General features: G+C 42.3%; 1 protein-coding gene across 1 annotated transcript in view; it reads right to left on the bottom strand.

Moving 5' to 3' along the window:
* Positions 1 to 33: 33 nt before the first annotated feature.
* The window catches only part of TPGS2 (tubulin polyglutamylase complex subunit 2), a 16,481-nt gene continuing 1,354 nt past the window's right edge, over positions 34 to 15,160 (bottom strand). The window contains exons 3-7 of the mRNA XM_010007143.1: positions 8,227 to 8,314; positions 6,769 to 6,900; positions 3,913 to 4,026; positions 2,325 to 2,485; positions 34 to 271 (exon numbers count right to left, since the gene is read on the bottom strand). Coding sequence (XP_010005445.1) covers positions 44 to 271; positions 2,325 to 2,485; positions 3,913 to 4,026; positions 6,769 to 6,900; positions 8,227 to 8,314 — 723 coding nt within the window. The 3' untranslated portion in view covers positions 34 to 43. The remainder of the gene's footprint in view (positions 272 to 2,324; positions 2,486 to 3,912; positions 4,027 to 6,768; positions 6,901 to 8,226; positions 8,315 to 15,160) is intronic.

A 15,160-nucleotide genomic window follows, 5' to 3' on the forward strand; every position in this document is an offset into this window, starting at 1 on the left:
CAAACCTTACTGAAAATACTGTCCAGGGTCAGATCTGGGGGTCTCACTTCCTTGCAGAATTCCCAGCTAGTGCGGATGTCTTAGAGGAGGTCATGCTTGTGTGACTCTTTTGGGAGCCTGCTGGCTGGGAGGATGGTTTCTTTTTCATCACTGGAGTTTTGTTCTTGCTTTTAAATACCTTATTGGGGTCGAGCTTGTTCACAAAGGTATCAGCTTCTTCAGAGAGGAGAGCTGTATTGATGGTTATGGGTTTATACATGTTAAACCATTGCTGAAAGGCAGAATGGTGGGGGAAAAAAAAAGGTTAAAATAAAACTGCAGTTAGGTATTCCCACCTTGTTCACTCTCATCCCTGAGACCTGATTTTAATCATATACCACTTAGCAGTTTGCACTTCACAGGATTGCACAGAGTGCCTTGTAATAAGGCTACACAGGGCACAGCTATAGCTACAGCCCTGAAACTGCCCCACATTCTAAGCAGGGAAAAGGAAAACCAGACACAAGCCTACATTACCTTTCTGGCAGTGTATATTAGGAGCAACTCCTGATTGAAACCACAGGAGGAAAAGCAAAGGGAGTGGACAAAACTAAATAGTATTTATTCGGATTCAGAGAAGAAGAAACAATTAAAAAAACCTCATAATTTAAAACTGCTTAAAAATAGGAAGAAAACTAGTTGAACTTCTCAAAATGTTGTCTCTGTCCACCTCTTCAGACACACACCATTTTTTAACTCTTTACACAAAGGACTTTGTGTTTGTTTCATTTGGGTCTGATTTTACACCTAGAAGTGACCACAACAATTTTCTTTTTTGGTTTCCAGATACCACCACAATGTTATGCTCTGTAGTTCTCATCTCTTCATGTTTTGCCTGTTTTCCACTGATGAAATCAGGGAATAAACTGTAGCGGTTACGGTGTTACAACTACTGAAACCATAAGCAAGGTTTTGAACAAGATAAACAAAAGATCATTACCAAAATGTAGATGAATTAATCTATTAATGTACTGCTTAATGGAAAACAGTTTTAATAAACAGCTTCAAAAATTATAATGGTTAACATACTATGAGGATTTTAAGTAAGAGAGGCTGCAAATGATTAGGGAATACATGAACAATTTCACTAAGGTTTGTGAATATACTGAACATCCTATAACATTCTAGCAGTAAAGTTACAGAAAGGCAGAGCACAGGCATGTATTAAGAGTACCATCTACACAGCCTTGAATGATAAAGTAAAGCACAGTATAACAGGGAAGACACCAGAAATACAAAGAACCAAATTCTACAGGCATTGGTAGATGGGAAATAGGCAGTGATTTTAGCAAGTAGTTCTGATGTATGCCCAGGGCTGAGGCAAACCAAGCAGTGTTGTGCTAGTAGGAGAGCTGTCATGTCTTGGTGAAGTGCAGACCCTCCCTGAGACCTGCCAGACCTTGCCAATATGCACAGACATTGACAGGCTTATGTGCTGTGCTTGGTGGTACTGTCAGATTCATTCCTCAGCGTCTTAGGGTGTAAGCATGGTTAGGGCTGAAGGCTCAGTCAAGCACTGAGAAATGGCAGAAGCCTCTAACAGCAGGGTTCTCACAGAGCAGAATAGTAATTTTAATCATAATCATAATAATAATGTGCTGACTGGTCATGAGGTGGTACCAGAAGCTCTCCTATAAATACTTCTGAGACTGCCAGCATGGAAAATGTCTCTCTTTGGACAGAAGTTTTATCAAGGTATTTCTTCATGACTGAGGACATTGCAAGGGAACTCATGTTCTTGACAAGTCTCAAGCTCACAGTCTTCCATTGGGCTTCTGCCTAATGCGTACCTGGTCTTTCTTCTTCACCCAGAGAGCACTAGCCTTTTGTTTGGTGTTATGCCTAGAAAACTTATCTAGACAAATCTTACCTAGCTGTGGGGACACTTAGCTTTATATCTACTCACTTGCCAGCAGTCATAGAATGTAGTTTTGCTTCAGAGTCAAGAAAGCAGTGAAATAACTGAGGTTCCACCACTTGCTATCAGAGGTCGAAGGTGACAAAGACAAAGTTAGTGAATTCACCAATACAAATACCGTTAGGCTATGGCAAAAGATTTACCGCCCCTTCCATTTCTCACTAGGCCCACCTGAACCTACAGGCTGCTTGTCAAAAGGTGGGAAGATGTTTTTCCAGATTATACTTATGCAAAAGGAGATGTCCCTGCTTACTGCAGTGGAGTTGGACTAGACAGCCTCTCCAATCCAAACTGTTCTATTATTTATCCAATCCCAACTGCTCCATGACTCCATGAAGATACTACAAGATGGATCCTGCTGTCCTACCTTGGCCTGGGGGCTGACCCCATAGCTGGTGAAGGCATACTGCCACTGTGGGAGACCCAGGTGGGTAATGAGCAGGCGGTAATACGCTGTGAAGGTTTTGGTGAGGAAATGCCAATATAGAGCTCTGTCCAGGAACCATATCTCTGTGTCTGCGGAGACAACTGGAGCAAAACAAACATAAATTACACAATTGCACTGCAGTGATAAGATCAGCCCCTGGCTACTGTCAGGTGGGAGACACAACACACTCATCAGAAAGGCTGTAGCTTCTAAAACACAGTGTCCCTGATTAACGTAGATGATTATCCAGATGCAATGTGGTTTAATGGTTAGAGCACAGGATTTGAAAGGGACTTGGTTCTGCTCCAAGCCTTATAAGAATACTCATGCAATAGTAATTATATTCACTTTCCCCACTGTAAAATGGATGCAGTGCTATTCTTTCTGAGCCTTGGACTGATGCACTACATGAATATGCTTGGACATCAACAATTTTGAGTTTCAGTTCAGAGTACAACTACGGTAAACATTTATCTGCCCCGCAAAGTAAAAAACAACTAACTTAATCATCGGTCGTCTGGATTACTGAATAGAGTGCAGAGTCTGGAAGTCATGGGAGTGTGTGCTGCCAATAAAAACACATTTTGCAAATCTTTCCACAGTGATCAAATATTTATCTGGTGGCAACATCCTTTGTAGCATAAAAAGAAGTGGATTTACTTGGGAAAGTGAGTTGCTGAACATTTTTAATTAAACGCATTGTCCCCTGTGTTGACATCTCTAACAATGCTCCCTCCCCTGAAATCACTAACTCTGGGAGGGAAGAGGACAAGTAAGAAGTTTCTGCCTTGGGAGCTGCAGTCACATTCAAAGAAAAAGACACAAGATAACAACCAAAGAGTTTTCTTAAGAACAGGTACATATCACAGTTGCACACCCCCATGCAGTGAACACAGACGCATACGTGTAGTGTTCTGTGCACTGTGTCAGATGACATGTACTTGACAAGTGACTTGGGTGTTTCACTAATTCCTGACTGATAACAGTTTTCTGTGTAATTGTCAGAATAAACACCTCACCTCACATCTTTCAACCTCCTATTTAACCCTTCCTGCCAAATTTTGACCTAGTTAGCATCTGGAGGCTCTGCATCCATGCATGAGGTGCAAGAACCAGTCTAAGGCTGTCTCAGTCATTTAAGGACCTTTTTTATCATCTACCCTTTGCCCTTATAAGAGTTGCAGAATTATTCCAAGACAAAAAAATAATCAGAGATATGTTAGTGGATGAGTTCTAGCTCTCTGTATTATTTCAACATGATTGTCTGTAGATCAAATGTGAATGCTTTTCTGTTTCTATGAATGCAGAAATCATGTTATAACTCAGATTCCAACATTTAAAGGAGGAAAAAAACGTTAGCTTGAGTTTGGTCTCTGGAGGGTTTAACCCCTGACTTCAGTGAAGACAGGTCATCCTAGTAAATGTTCATCTACAAATTGCAAAGATCAGAAATGTAAGATGTTTCTACATATGTGGTATCTAAATACAATCCACAAGAAATGGTTAACTTTGCTCTTTTCTGTCCTACCTGGTTTAGCGTGCTTGTAAACCAGACAAACTTTCCCATTCCCATTGCATGGGTCTAATTCAAATATAAGACTACGAGAATCAAAGTGTGGTTTCTCTGGTTTGTCTCCATTACCTGAAAGCAGAAAAAAATCTCTGTGAAACATGTTTGGAAAACTGACCATGACTCAGCTGCAAAGCAGCAATCTACTTGATATTAATAAATTGGCTGCAGAAGAACTAAACCACTATTATATTTACACTTCTTGAAAAGGATTAAGTTTTGTGTGTTAAAACAAAACAAAACGAAAAACCCATGAGAAAAATTTCAATCTCTGGTAAGAAAACAAACCTCAGAGTCAAAATCAGATAGCTGAAATAAACATACAAAGCTGCCCTCTAGTCCTTCCCCGGCATAAAGCAAGATCAGCTTTAGAGATGTCACTCCTGTGAGTTGTTTGTCTGATCTTTCCTTAAAGCTCTCCAGTGTTGGAGATGCTACAATCTCCAGGCAGTCAAGCCAAATCCATTGTTAGCACTTAGAAGTTTTCTTCACGTGGATCCTGAATCTTCCTTGCTGCAGCTGAAGCTCATTACTTCTGTTATAGATGGTTCTGTTCATGTAGACCTGTTGGAGGATGTCCGGAGGAGGGCAAGGAAAATGATCAGAGGGCTGAAGCACTTCTCTTATGAGGACAGGCTGAGGGAGCTGGGGTTGTTCAGCCTGAAGAGAAGACTCCGGGGGGACCTTATAGCGACCTTCCAATACCTGAAAGGGGTCACTAAGATGACTGGGGAAGACCTGTTCACTAGAGCATGTAATGATAGGATAAGGGGTACTGGTTTCAAGCTAGAAAAGGGTAGATTTAGGCTGGACATTAGGAAAAGGTGGATGAGGGTGCTGGATCACTAGAACAGGTTGCTCAGAGAGGTGGTGGAGGCCCCATCCCTGGAGACGTTCAAGTATCAGGCTTGATGGGGCTCTGAGCAATCTGGTCTAGTTGGAAATGTTCCTGCTTATCATAGGGGGAACAGATTAGATGATGTTTACAGGTCCCTTCCAACCCAAGACATTCTACAACTCTGTGATTCTATCCACTGTCCCTTTTTTGCCCCACTTTCTTTTTTTCCAAGGAGGCCAGAAAGAACAGTTTATTGAAGTGGAGATATATCTATTTCTCGATATATTCTAGTGTGACATCAGTGTCCTTCTCCACAGCCACATGATCTGGCTTATATTCAACTTGTAACCCCCAACCATCACAGAGCACTTCTACAGGACCATTTTGGGAACATGTAACTACAAGTTCTTGCAGAATGGCTGAGGGAGCTGGGGTTGTTCAGCCTGAAGAGAAGACTCCGGGGGGACCTTATAGCGACCTTCCAATACCTGAAAGGGGTCACTAAGATGACTGGGGAAGACCTGTTCACTAGAGCATGTAATGATAGGATAAGGGGTACTGGTTTCAAGCTAGAAAAGGGTAGATTTAGGCTGGACATTAGGAAAAGGTGGATGAGGGTGCTGGATCACTAGAACAGGTTGCTCAGAGAGGTGGTGGAGGCCCCATCCCTGGAGACGTTCAAGTATCAGGCTTGATGGGGCTCTGAGCAATCTGGTCTAGTTGGAAATGTTCCTGCTTATCATAGGGGGAACAGATTAGATGATGTTTACAGGTCCCTTCCAACCCAAGACATTCTACAACTCTGTGATTCTATCCACTGTCCCTTTTTTGCCCCACTTTCTTTTTTTCCAAGGAGGCCAGAAAGAACAGTTTATTGAAGTGGAGATATATCTATTTCTCGATATATTCTAGTGTGACATCAGTGTCCTTCTCCACAGCCACATGATCTGGCTTATATTCAACTTGTAACCCCCAACCATCACAGAGCACTTCTACAGGACCATTTTGGGAACATGTAACTACAAGTTCTTGCAGAATATTATTTTGACATCTAAAGCTGCTAGAGAAGAGGGACTTAAAAGCTGTACTCTTCAGAAGAATTTTCCTTGAAAGAGAGTATAAGAACACTTGCATGGATGTAAGTTCTGCTCAGTCTGCCTTGTAAGTGCATTAGTAGATGTTTCAGTGGCTAAATGGAAGCAGTATTTGGTCCATTTCATTACAGTGGCTAGAAGATCAGGACTGCAGCCAAGCTGAAACGTGCAAAAAGAAACTTTCAGTCACATTTAGAAGCTACAAGACCTATAGAGATTCAGAGGTAAGACTGAAATCAAATAGCAATTTCTGATGGTGAGTCAGCATGATACCTGGCTCTGTTTTATATTTGTAATTCTTCCAGACTTGTTAGACTGTAAAAGCTCTGAGAAAAGGAGTGGTCTTTTTTCCTTCCTCTTCTCTCCAAACTTCAGGATGTCCAGCATTTTTAGGCAGTTCAGAACACACATTTTCCACTGATGCTTCGCACTTGCATGTATTTACCAGTTACTTTTCCAGTTCCAAAGAGCATCCCAGCTATCTTTTCACTACCCAGATAAAACCTGTTAACTTCTGTTCATGTAGTACCATAAGCAAAAAAAGACTTTAGAAGCTGAATCACTGGAGTAAGGCTCAGTTAAAAATTTAAATAGGAAAAAGGCAGAACAGGAGGGCTACCAGGCTGTTAAAAGAGGATGCAAATAATAGTAGTTACTGGCAGCACTGGCAATCCCCATGAGATCCACAGCATACAGATCTACCTGTCAAGGCTGCAGGGCACTAACAAGACACATAGTAGATCCAGCCCAGGAGACAAAGAAAACCCCATCTACTTGAAATGACCCTTACTGTTGCTATATCCATGTGCCAACCCTAACATTACCCTAACAGAGAAGAAGACATGAAAAAGCAGATTTTCTAGCCCATTAACGGGACCTTACCTTCCTCGTCTGTGTCGTCTTCCAGGTCAGCAAGAGTTGGTGCATTAGGCAGAGTGTACATGGAGGAGCCCCCCAGCCGACATAGCTTTGAGATACTATTGATCACCATAGAGCCCAGAGGCATTGGGGTATCTGTAATATAACTGATCATTAATCACAACCTGTGTCAGGAAAACATGAAAGGTATCTCTTTTCTTCCATTTATCAACTTCTTGTAAAAAACAGAGACGGAGAAGAGGTGGGAATACCCAGCAGGCAGGGACACTTACTCAAGTCAGGCTCCACAGGAGCAAAAACTAAGTTTTTTCAAACACTGAATCACATTTACAGGTGATGTGGCACCATGTCAAGAGTTGTGCAGGTACAAGAACTGTGCTGCTAACTAAGCCTGTGTTGCAGCTGTTAGCCCAGTCCTTTGGAACTGGCTATTAAAAACCCTGGCTAGCTACAGCTACCTCCTCAAAACTCTTTTCCCTGCTGCTGTCCTTCCTACCAGAAACCACTTCTGCCTCAAGTACCTGCTCAGGGTACATCCTCTTGCTTCAACTCCAACACAGGATTTCATCAGTGTCTCAATTGTCATGGAAATGAAATTCCACTTCCTAAGGAAAACCTGGTATTTGACACCCATGCCCAGAAGCAAGCATTGACAACAGCCCCATCTGACAACCTGACATGAAGGCAAGACCTAGGATAACAGCTGCAGGGCTCCAGTGCAGAGTGAATGAATGCCTGATTCTTGCCAAGCAAGGTGGGACAACAAAGCTCAGTCCTGTTCTGACTTCCACCACTGACTCCAGAAGTAAGTCCAGGGAGTTGAGCTGGTAGAAAGCCAAATCAGGCTCTGGCATGTGCTTATACTTTTTAATGAGAAAGAAGCATTATGAGAGAGATGGTGACTCTTCCTACCGCTTTATGATAGGATAATGTCTTAGAGCTTTTTCTCTCTCCATGAACTACAGAGGGAGTTAAGGTACAAGATTTTAACTATATGCCAGGCCTGAGTGTCAACAGATGGCCAGTGTATTTCGGAATGGTTTTTCTGTCATGAAGGCTTGTTTGTTTTCTAGCCAGTGTTCAGTGTACACATCTCTTCTGTGGAAGTCCAGCACATGCAAGCAATGTACTTTGTCCTGTTGCATCAGGAAGGTACCTCGCTTGTGCACTCATATTTTTCCTCACTAGGATGTCTCTAAAATAATTTATAAACTCATGCAGAACTGCACTCACTTATTCAGAGGAGAGTTTTCTCTAGTCACAAATGAAGCTGTCTAGCAGAAACACATCACTTCATTTTTTTACAGTTAAGGAATGGTGCTAATTTTTCATTGAAAATTTGTGCTTTTTCTCAGTCTAATGCAGGATGCTGACAGGCATGCAGTGACTGCAGAAAGTAAGTCTGAAATTAAAGAGATTCTGCAAAGGAAAGGGGTATTGATGGAGAACACATGGACTCACCATCAGTCTTCACACTCCAGGTCATCTGAAAACCATCGGTCATCAGATAGAAGTTCTTTAAATCCTCTGGCAACGTGCAGGAGTTTTTCTGCAAATCACATGACACACAAGTGTTATGAGGGAATGCAGAATGTGCCTTAATCTCAAAGAGCAACTGAATATTGGTACAGAAATATTTGCCATCAAATGTTTTGCTGAAGTTTAAGATGACTCAAACTATGACAACAGGCTGAGAGAGCTGGGCTTGTTCAGCCTGGAGAAGAGAACGCTCTAGGGGGACCTCATAGTGGCCTTCTCGTATATGAAGGGGTTACAGAAAAGCTGGGGAGGGACTTTAAACAAGAGTTTGTAGTACTAGGACAAGAAGTAATGGATCAAAACTAGAAGAGGAGAGATTTAGATTAGACATTAGAAGGAAATTCTTTAGTGTACAAGTGGTGAGACACTGGAACAGGTTGCTCAGGGAAGTTGTGGAAGCCCCATACCTGGAAGTGTTCAAGGCCAGGTTGGATGGGGCTTTGAGAAACAAGATCTAGTGGGAGGTGTCCCTGCCTATGGAGATGGGTTGTAACTAGATGATATTTAAGGTCCCTTCCAATTCAAACTATGCTATGATGCTATGATGAAATTTCTCTTCCTAAAACCTTGAGAGAAAACTACTTATTTCTTGTGGTCTATGCTACTGTATTAACAAAGATGACTTGGGAAAATGTCACAATGAGCAGCCAGTTATTACAGGATTGTTCCCCAACTGAGATGATATACCATCCTGTGAACTAACAGCCACTCTAAGATCACATATATAAGAAAGATCAGATTTTTTACATATACAGCTTTCAAGAGTAGAGGTTTGCTTTGAGTGAAATCAAACTAAACCTACCTATTCCACTAAAGCTTGTATAATATTAGCACAAGGACTCTCTTCTTCTGAGGCATTTCGGTTCCAAGCAGGTGATAGAAAAAATAGACTCAGCAGCTACACATAATCAAGCAGGCTTGACTTTTCACTTAACAAACAGCACGTGTGCCAATATTTAGTCAGTCTTACCAACTAGCTGGTATGGCTTCAACCCACCAAACTTCAGTGCTTGTCTGGGGTTTCTAAGCCTGACTCCTTCTGAGCCAACAGTGAAAGAAGCAACTCCAGTGAGCTGGTGAAAGTGCTTCAAAGGACCAGGACCCATCTCCTATATCTATTTTGATTGTGGAAAGAGCCTTTCTTAATTTCAGCTAAGCAACAAATATGAGCAAGGAAGGATAAAGGCTTAATCCTCACAATATCCAGAAGCCTAGAGAGCTACAGGCAACTGCAGGTAGTGGTCCTGATGACAGGACTGGCTGTAGCCTAGTGACCTGTACCTGATGATGTGTTAAGAACACAAAATTAAGCAATACAGAAGCACGTCAGTTTTAAGAAGACAAGTAACAAGCATGACTAAAGTAGTTATCTGTTGTTTTGTCTGTAATAGTTTTAGAGAAAAAAAGATAAAGCATCGTCAAACTCAAGACTCCCAAAGAATCAGACACAAAAACTCAGGATAGTCTTTGATGATACAGGTTCTACAATCTCCATGTGTACTTGTCCAAGGACTGCACCACCCTCCTTCTGAAAAATTTTTCTTAATTGTAGTTGGAGCCTTCAAGGTGCAGCTTATAATCTTCCTTTTAAGTCCCGTGTGTTGTAAAATCTGCTCAGGAAAAAAGAGACAAATAAGCCCCCTGAGGGTCAAGATTTGTCATTAGACCAGAAGGATATACAATTTCTTATTTAAATCTCTTTGATCTGAGACCTGTTCACAATCACAGGAATCTGGGAGCTACATTTTATGGGGAAAATGGACAAATAATGTGAGATTTACAACACAGCGTGCCTGATAATTCAAGTACTTCTGTGACAGGATTTTCCTAGCCTTTCCTAGAAAAGGCATAGCTCTTTCACTCAGCCAGTTTTAAAGACATGATGTTGAACATCGATGACTATTTGTGCAGTGAGTCTGACAGTTAAAGCAAGAACAGACAGAATTACAAACTTTAAGAACATTTATAGGCCAGTAGGGCTGTCCTTCATACAGGCTTACCATGCCACAGATCAAGATGTTATTCAGGTAGGTATTCATAGCCTGGCCTCAGAGACCTGAATAGGTTCAGAAGCAGTTATAGAATTGTTTTGGAGAAACGAGTCAGCTGTTAATAGCTTTCCAATACTGTGCCTCCGTTGGGACTACTTCTGTACCGCTACTAAAACATGTACCATTCAAAGACACATAAAAAGATGGGAAGGATATTCTGGTAACATGTAGCTAAGCAAAAGAAACATGTTCTTAAAGTTAATTTACTCTGCTTTACTTGGGGCATGAATTTGTAACATCTCTGGAGATGCCCATCAGGTTCTTGCCCGTATGTGTGACTTGTGCGTATCCAGTTACCTACCCTGATGTTGCCTCAATGCATCTATTCAGCAGGTGCTACCTGCCAGCTGTGCATCCAGCTGCACTGCTGGCCTCTAGTCATCAGTATCTAGCACGAGCAAGGGAAGGCATTGGCCTCCTCTTGTCCACATTCCTTTCCTCCCCTAGGACCAGAGTAGCCCTTCTGCCTGTTAAAACTTTCTGTGAGCTGTTAAGAGTCTCTGTCCCCAAACTGTGGTGCATATGCTGTGTGGGACCCTCTAACCCACCTACAATCTCAACTTCTGCCTGATAATTTACTTTCTAAGCATATCAGTTTATGGTGACAGACTGCTATTGACAAGTCCCAGATATTAATAGTTTTGCAGATTGCAAGAGGGCAGGTCACTTCACTTCTCCATCAGTAGCCTGGTCACTAGCACAGTGCTTTCCTAACCGAGGTAGTGAAAAACTTCAGAGGCAACAGGTATTAAAGCAGAGAATGTGATACGATAGAAATTTTGTTTTGAGAATAATTTACTGTCCCTTGATAATAGTCACTGATTGCTGAGATCCTGGTGGTAAGTTTCAGGAGATTACTAAACCACAAGGACATATCTAAAGTTTTTCAAATGCCTTTAACAAACACACCTTCCTCTATGGGTTCTTCTCAGCCCTAAACATTTATAATTTCATGCTGTTCTTTCACCACTTCCAATTTCAAACTGTAGCTGTAAGCACAGTGACTAGGGTTAAAACTATGAAACAAGAAAACATGACCTGCTACAAAAAGCACATCTGGCCTTCTGCTCTGAATCCTCCTTTCTGGATGGGAAGATTAACATGTGCATATTTTTCCAAGTGGCTGCCCTCCCCACTTTACTTTAGGATTCTCCTAAGAATGTCATAGAATCATAGAATCATTAGGGTTGGAAAGGACCTTAAAGATCATCAAGTTCCAGCCCCCCTGCCATAAGCAGGGAATCCTACCACTAGATCAGGTTGCACAAAACCTCATCCAACCCGGCCTTAAAAACCTTCAGGGATGGGGCATCAACAACCTCCCCAGGCAACCCACTCCGGTTCCTCACCTCACCTTCACTTCGTAAGAGTGAAGAATTTCTTCCTAATATCTAACCTAAATCTCCCCTCTCTCAGTTTAAAACCATTAACCCTTGTCCTATCACCATCTTCTCTGATGAAAAGCCCCTCCCCAGCTTTCCTGTAGCCCCTTTCAAGTACTGGAAGGTGCTATAAGGTCTCCCTGGAGACTTCTCTTCTCTAGGCTGAACAGCCCCAACTTTCTCAGCCTGTCTTCATAGCAGAGGTGCTCCAGGCCTTTAATCATCTTGGCTGCCCTTCTCTGGACCCTCTCCAACAGGTCTATACCTTTCTTGTGCTGAGGGCACCAGTGCTGTACACAGTATTCCAGGTGGGTTCTGACCAGAGCAGAGTAGAGGGGCAGAATCACCTCCCTGCTGGCCACACTTCTTTTGATGCAGCCCAGGATGCAGTTGCTCTTTCGGCTCCAGCACACACTGGTGGCTCATAGAATCAGAGAATCCTGGGGGTTGGAAGGGACCTCGAAAGATCATCTAGTCCAACCCCCCCGCCAGAGCAGGGTCACCCAGAGTACATCACATAGGAAAGCATCCAGGTGGGTTTTGAATGTCTCCAGTGAAGGAGATTCCACAACCTCCCTGGGCAGCCTGTTCCAGTGCTCTGTCACTCTCATAGTAAAAAAATTTCTTCAGATATTCACCTTGAACCTCCTATGCTCCAACTTACACCCATTACCCCTTGTCCTATCACTGGTCTTCACTGAGAAAAGCCTAACTCCATCTCCCTGACACTCACCCCTTACATATTTGTAAACATTGATGAGGTCACCCCTCAGTCTCTTTTTCTCCAAGCTAAAGAGTCCAGAAGCTTCTCATCAGCTACCACCCCCAAGTCCTTCTTCTCAAGACTGCTCTCCAGCCAGTCTTCCCCCAGCCTGTGTTTGTGCCTGGGGTTGTGCTGACCCAGGTGCAGGACCTTGCACTTGGCTTTGTTGAACTTGATGATGTTGGCACTGGCCCACCTCTCCAGCCTGTCAAGGTCCCTCTGGATGGCATCCCTTCCCTTAGGGTGTCAGCCACACCACACAGCTTGGTATCATCAGCAAATTTGCTGAGGACACATTCAATCCCACTCTCCATGTCTCCAACAAAGATGTTAAACAGCACTGGTCCCAGTACCGACCCCTGAGGGACACCACTCATCATCTGCCACCATTTAGACATTGAGCCATTGAACACAACTCTCTGGGTGCAGCCACCCAGCCAATTCCTGATCCACCGAGTGGTTCATCTGTCCCTTTGTACGACTTTCTGAATGATGGTGCAAAAATGCATGAGTGGAAAATGCTGTACAAGGGCAGATCTGAAGTCTACAGGAAAAATCTTTATATAAAAAGCTTCACTACTACTCATCTCTCCCATCTGATGGGAAGGATTTATTGATCTGTCATGTGACCCTGTGACATCAAGAGGTGGTCTTCTGATAGCAGTCAGAGAAACAAGTCACTACTACATATTAAAAATGACTTCTCAAGCTCTGTAGTTTTTCCAGTTGTGATCTCCAGCCCCTTAAAAACACAATATTTCTAATAACATGTCAGAAATGGCTTAACCACAGTTCTGACAAGCAGCTGTTTTCCCTCTAGTCATCTGATGACACTCATCAGCTCATAAAACAAAATAGCCCAAGAGCCCACTATGGTATGTGAGGTCTATTTCTTTTTTTATTGCCCAAAATACCTCCAAACAGTCTCCCAAGAAAGCACAGTCTATTGAGGATAGAGAAGATTACTAGAACCAGGGCAATTTTGCTACCAAGACCTAATAAGTGCTGGATGCAGAGCTAAAACATGGACATACAGAAAATCACTTAAAGCACTGCTGAAACAATGACTCCCAAGCAAATATCCTGAAGAAGCAGACAGCAATCACATAACACTCTAGAGAAATTTCTCTAAAGAGCTCCATGAGTTTTATTCAGGTTCTACGGAAAGATGGAAGAGATTTATCTAACTTCTTAGTGCTTCCAAGCAGCAGACCACATCAAGAGCCACTCTTCTCTCCCTTATGTCACGCAGTTTCATGACCCATCTGCCATAGCTGCCAGGGAATGTAGAAGGCTTTAATGCATGTAACATGCTGAGACATTCTTGTTGCACCTTTTATAAATCCTATCTGGGGGCACTCCATCACAACAGAAATACCTTTTATTTGCAAAACTGGGGCTGGAAAAATTGTTTCTAGGAAAAAAAAAGGCAAAAAAAAATTATTAAGAATAGAGATTTTATTTGTCTTAATGAAAAGAGAGGGTTTATTTGGGGGAAAACCAATGAAATTTTGAGAATAGCTTGATCATTTTCCCTAAATCACAATAAAAGCCCTGAAAATACTTTCTCAGCCAAAGATGTAGAGGGGAGTTAAAAATGTCACAAGACCTCGTTAAAATCCCAACTATGGAGAAATTATTACGCATGTAAGTATTGCCACCTAGTGGCTAAAAAAATAAATAAACCAGTGAATAAAAGTTAACACGGTACATAGAACAGCTGCAGTCAAATGCAAGCAGCATGAGCTTGACAAAAAGTGAGGCACAAGCTTGTCCTGGAAGGGCCTCGTGAGGTGCTGATGCATTGCACTCAATAACCACTGCAGGGCACGCTGCAATTGCATGGACTAGATATCAGTGTTAAGATATCAGACTTCATCCTAGAAGCTCAATAAAGAAGGGAGAAAAAAAAGACTTATCTTTTAATTGGAAAACGTGGATTTGAGGTTTTGTCAATGCAACTGGAAAGAAACAGACCATGAAGTCCTTCACCATTAGTAGTCCAGCTTATCTGTATGTACTTTATTTTTACCATTCACTTCCACAGTTAACAGTCCAGCAGTGTGGTGGGGGTAGCTGCAGGTTTTGACATCTTTTGAGCAAAGCGCTTTGGTTTACGGTGTTTCAAAGTTTCATTTTACAATAATAGTTCAGATTTGAAACAAACCAAATTTAGCTCAGAGGAGTAGCTGCTCCCAAAGCTGAGCTGGCTCACAGTCAGGGTACCTCAGACTTCCCAGCACTGTTAATCTGACACCTGAACAACAGCTACAGGAAATCAGGAATCAGTCCACACAAACTTGAAAAACCAGACACTTCTGCCTGACCATGGTTGCTGACTACAGTACAGGTTTCAGTAAATAACACAGGTTTACATCAGATACAATCTGACTTGGATTTATAACTTTGTGATAAATACCACTAATTGGGATAGGGCGTTACCAAAACCAGTACAAGACTTCTCCTAAATGACTACTGTTTATGAAAATCTGTAAAAGGCCAGGCGGCATACAAGGTAAAGTTATTTTATATAGTGGTAACAAGAGCAGTCTCTGGGAATGTGTGCATTAGGGCATGGCTAGGGTTGGAGGAAGAGGTTGATTTGCTCAACACGACCCACTGCTGTGCCTCTTTCCAAAGGCCAGTCAGCTTCCACTGAT

This window comes from Chaetura pelagica, unplaced genomic scaffold, assembly GCF_000747805.2.
Source record: "Chaetura pelagica isolate M959 unplaced genomic scaffold, ChaPel_1.0 scaffold548, whole genome shotgun sequence".
Taxonomy (NCBI): Eukaryota; Metazoa; Chordata; class Aves; order Apodiformes; family Apodidae; genus Chaetura; species Chaetura pelagica.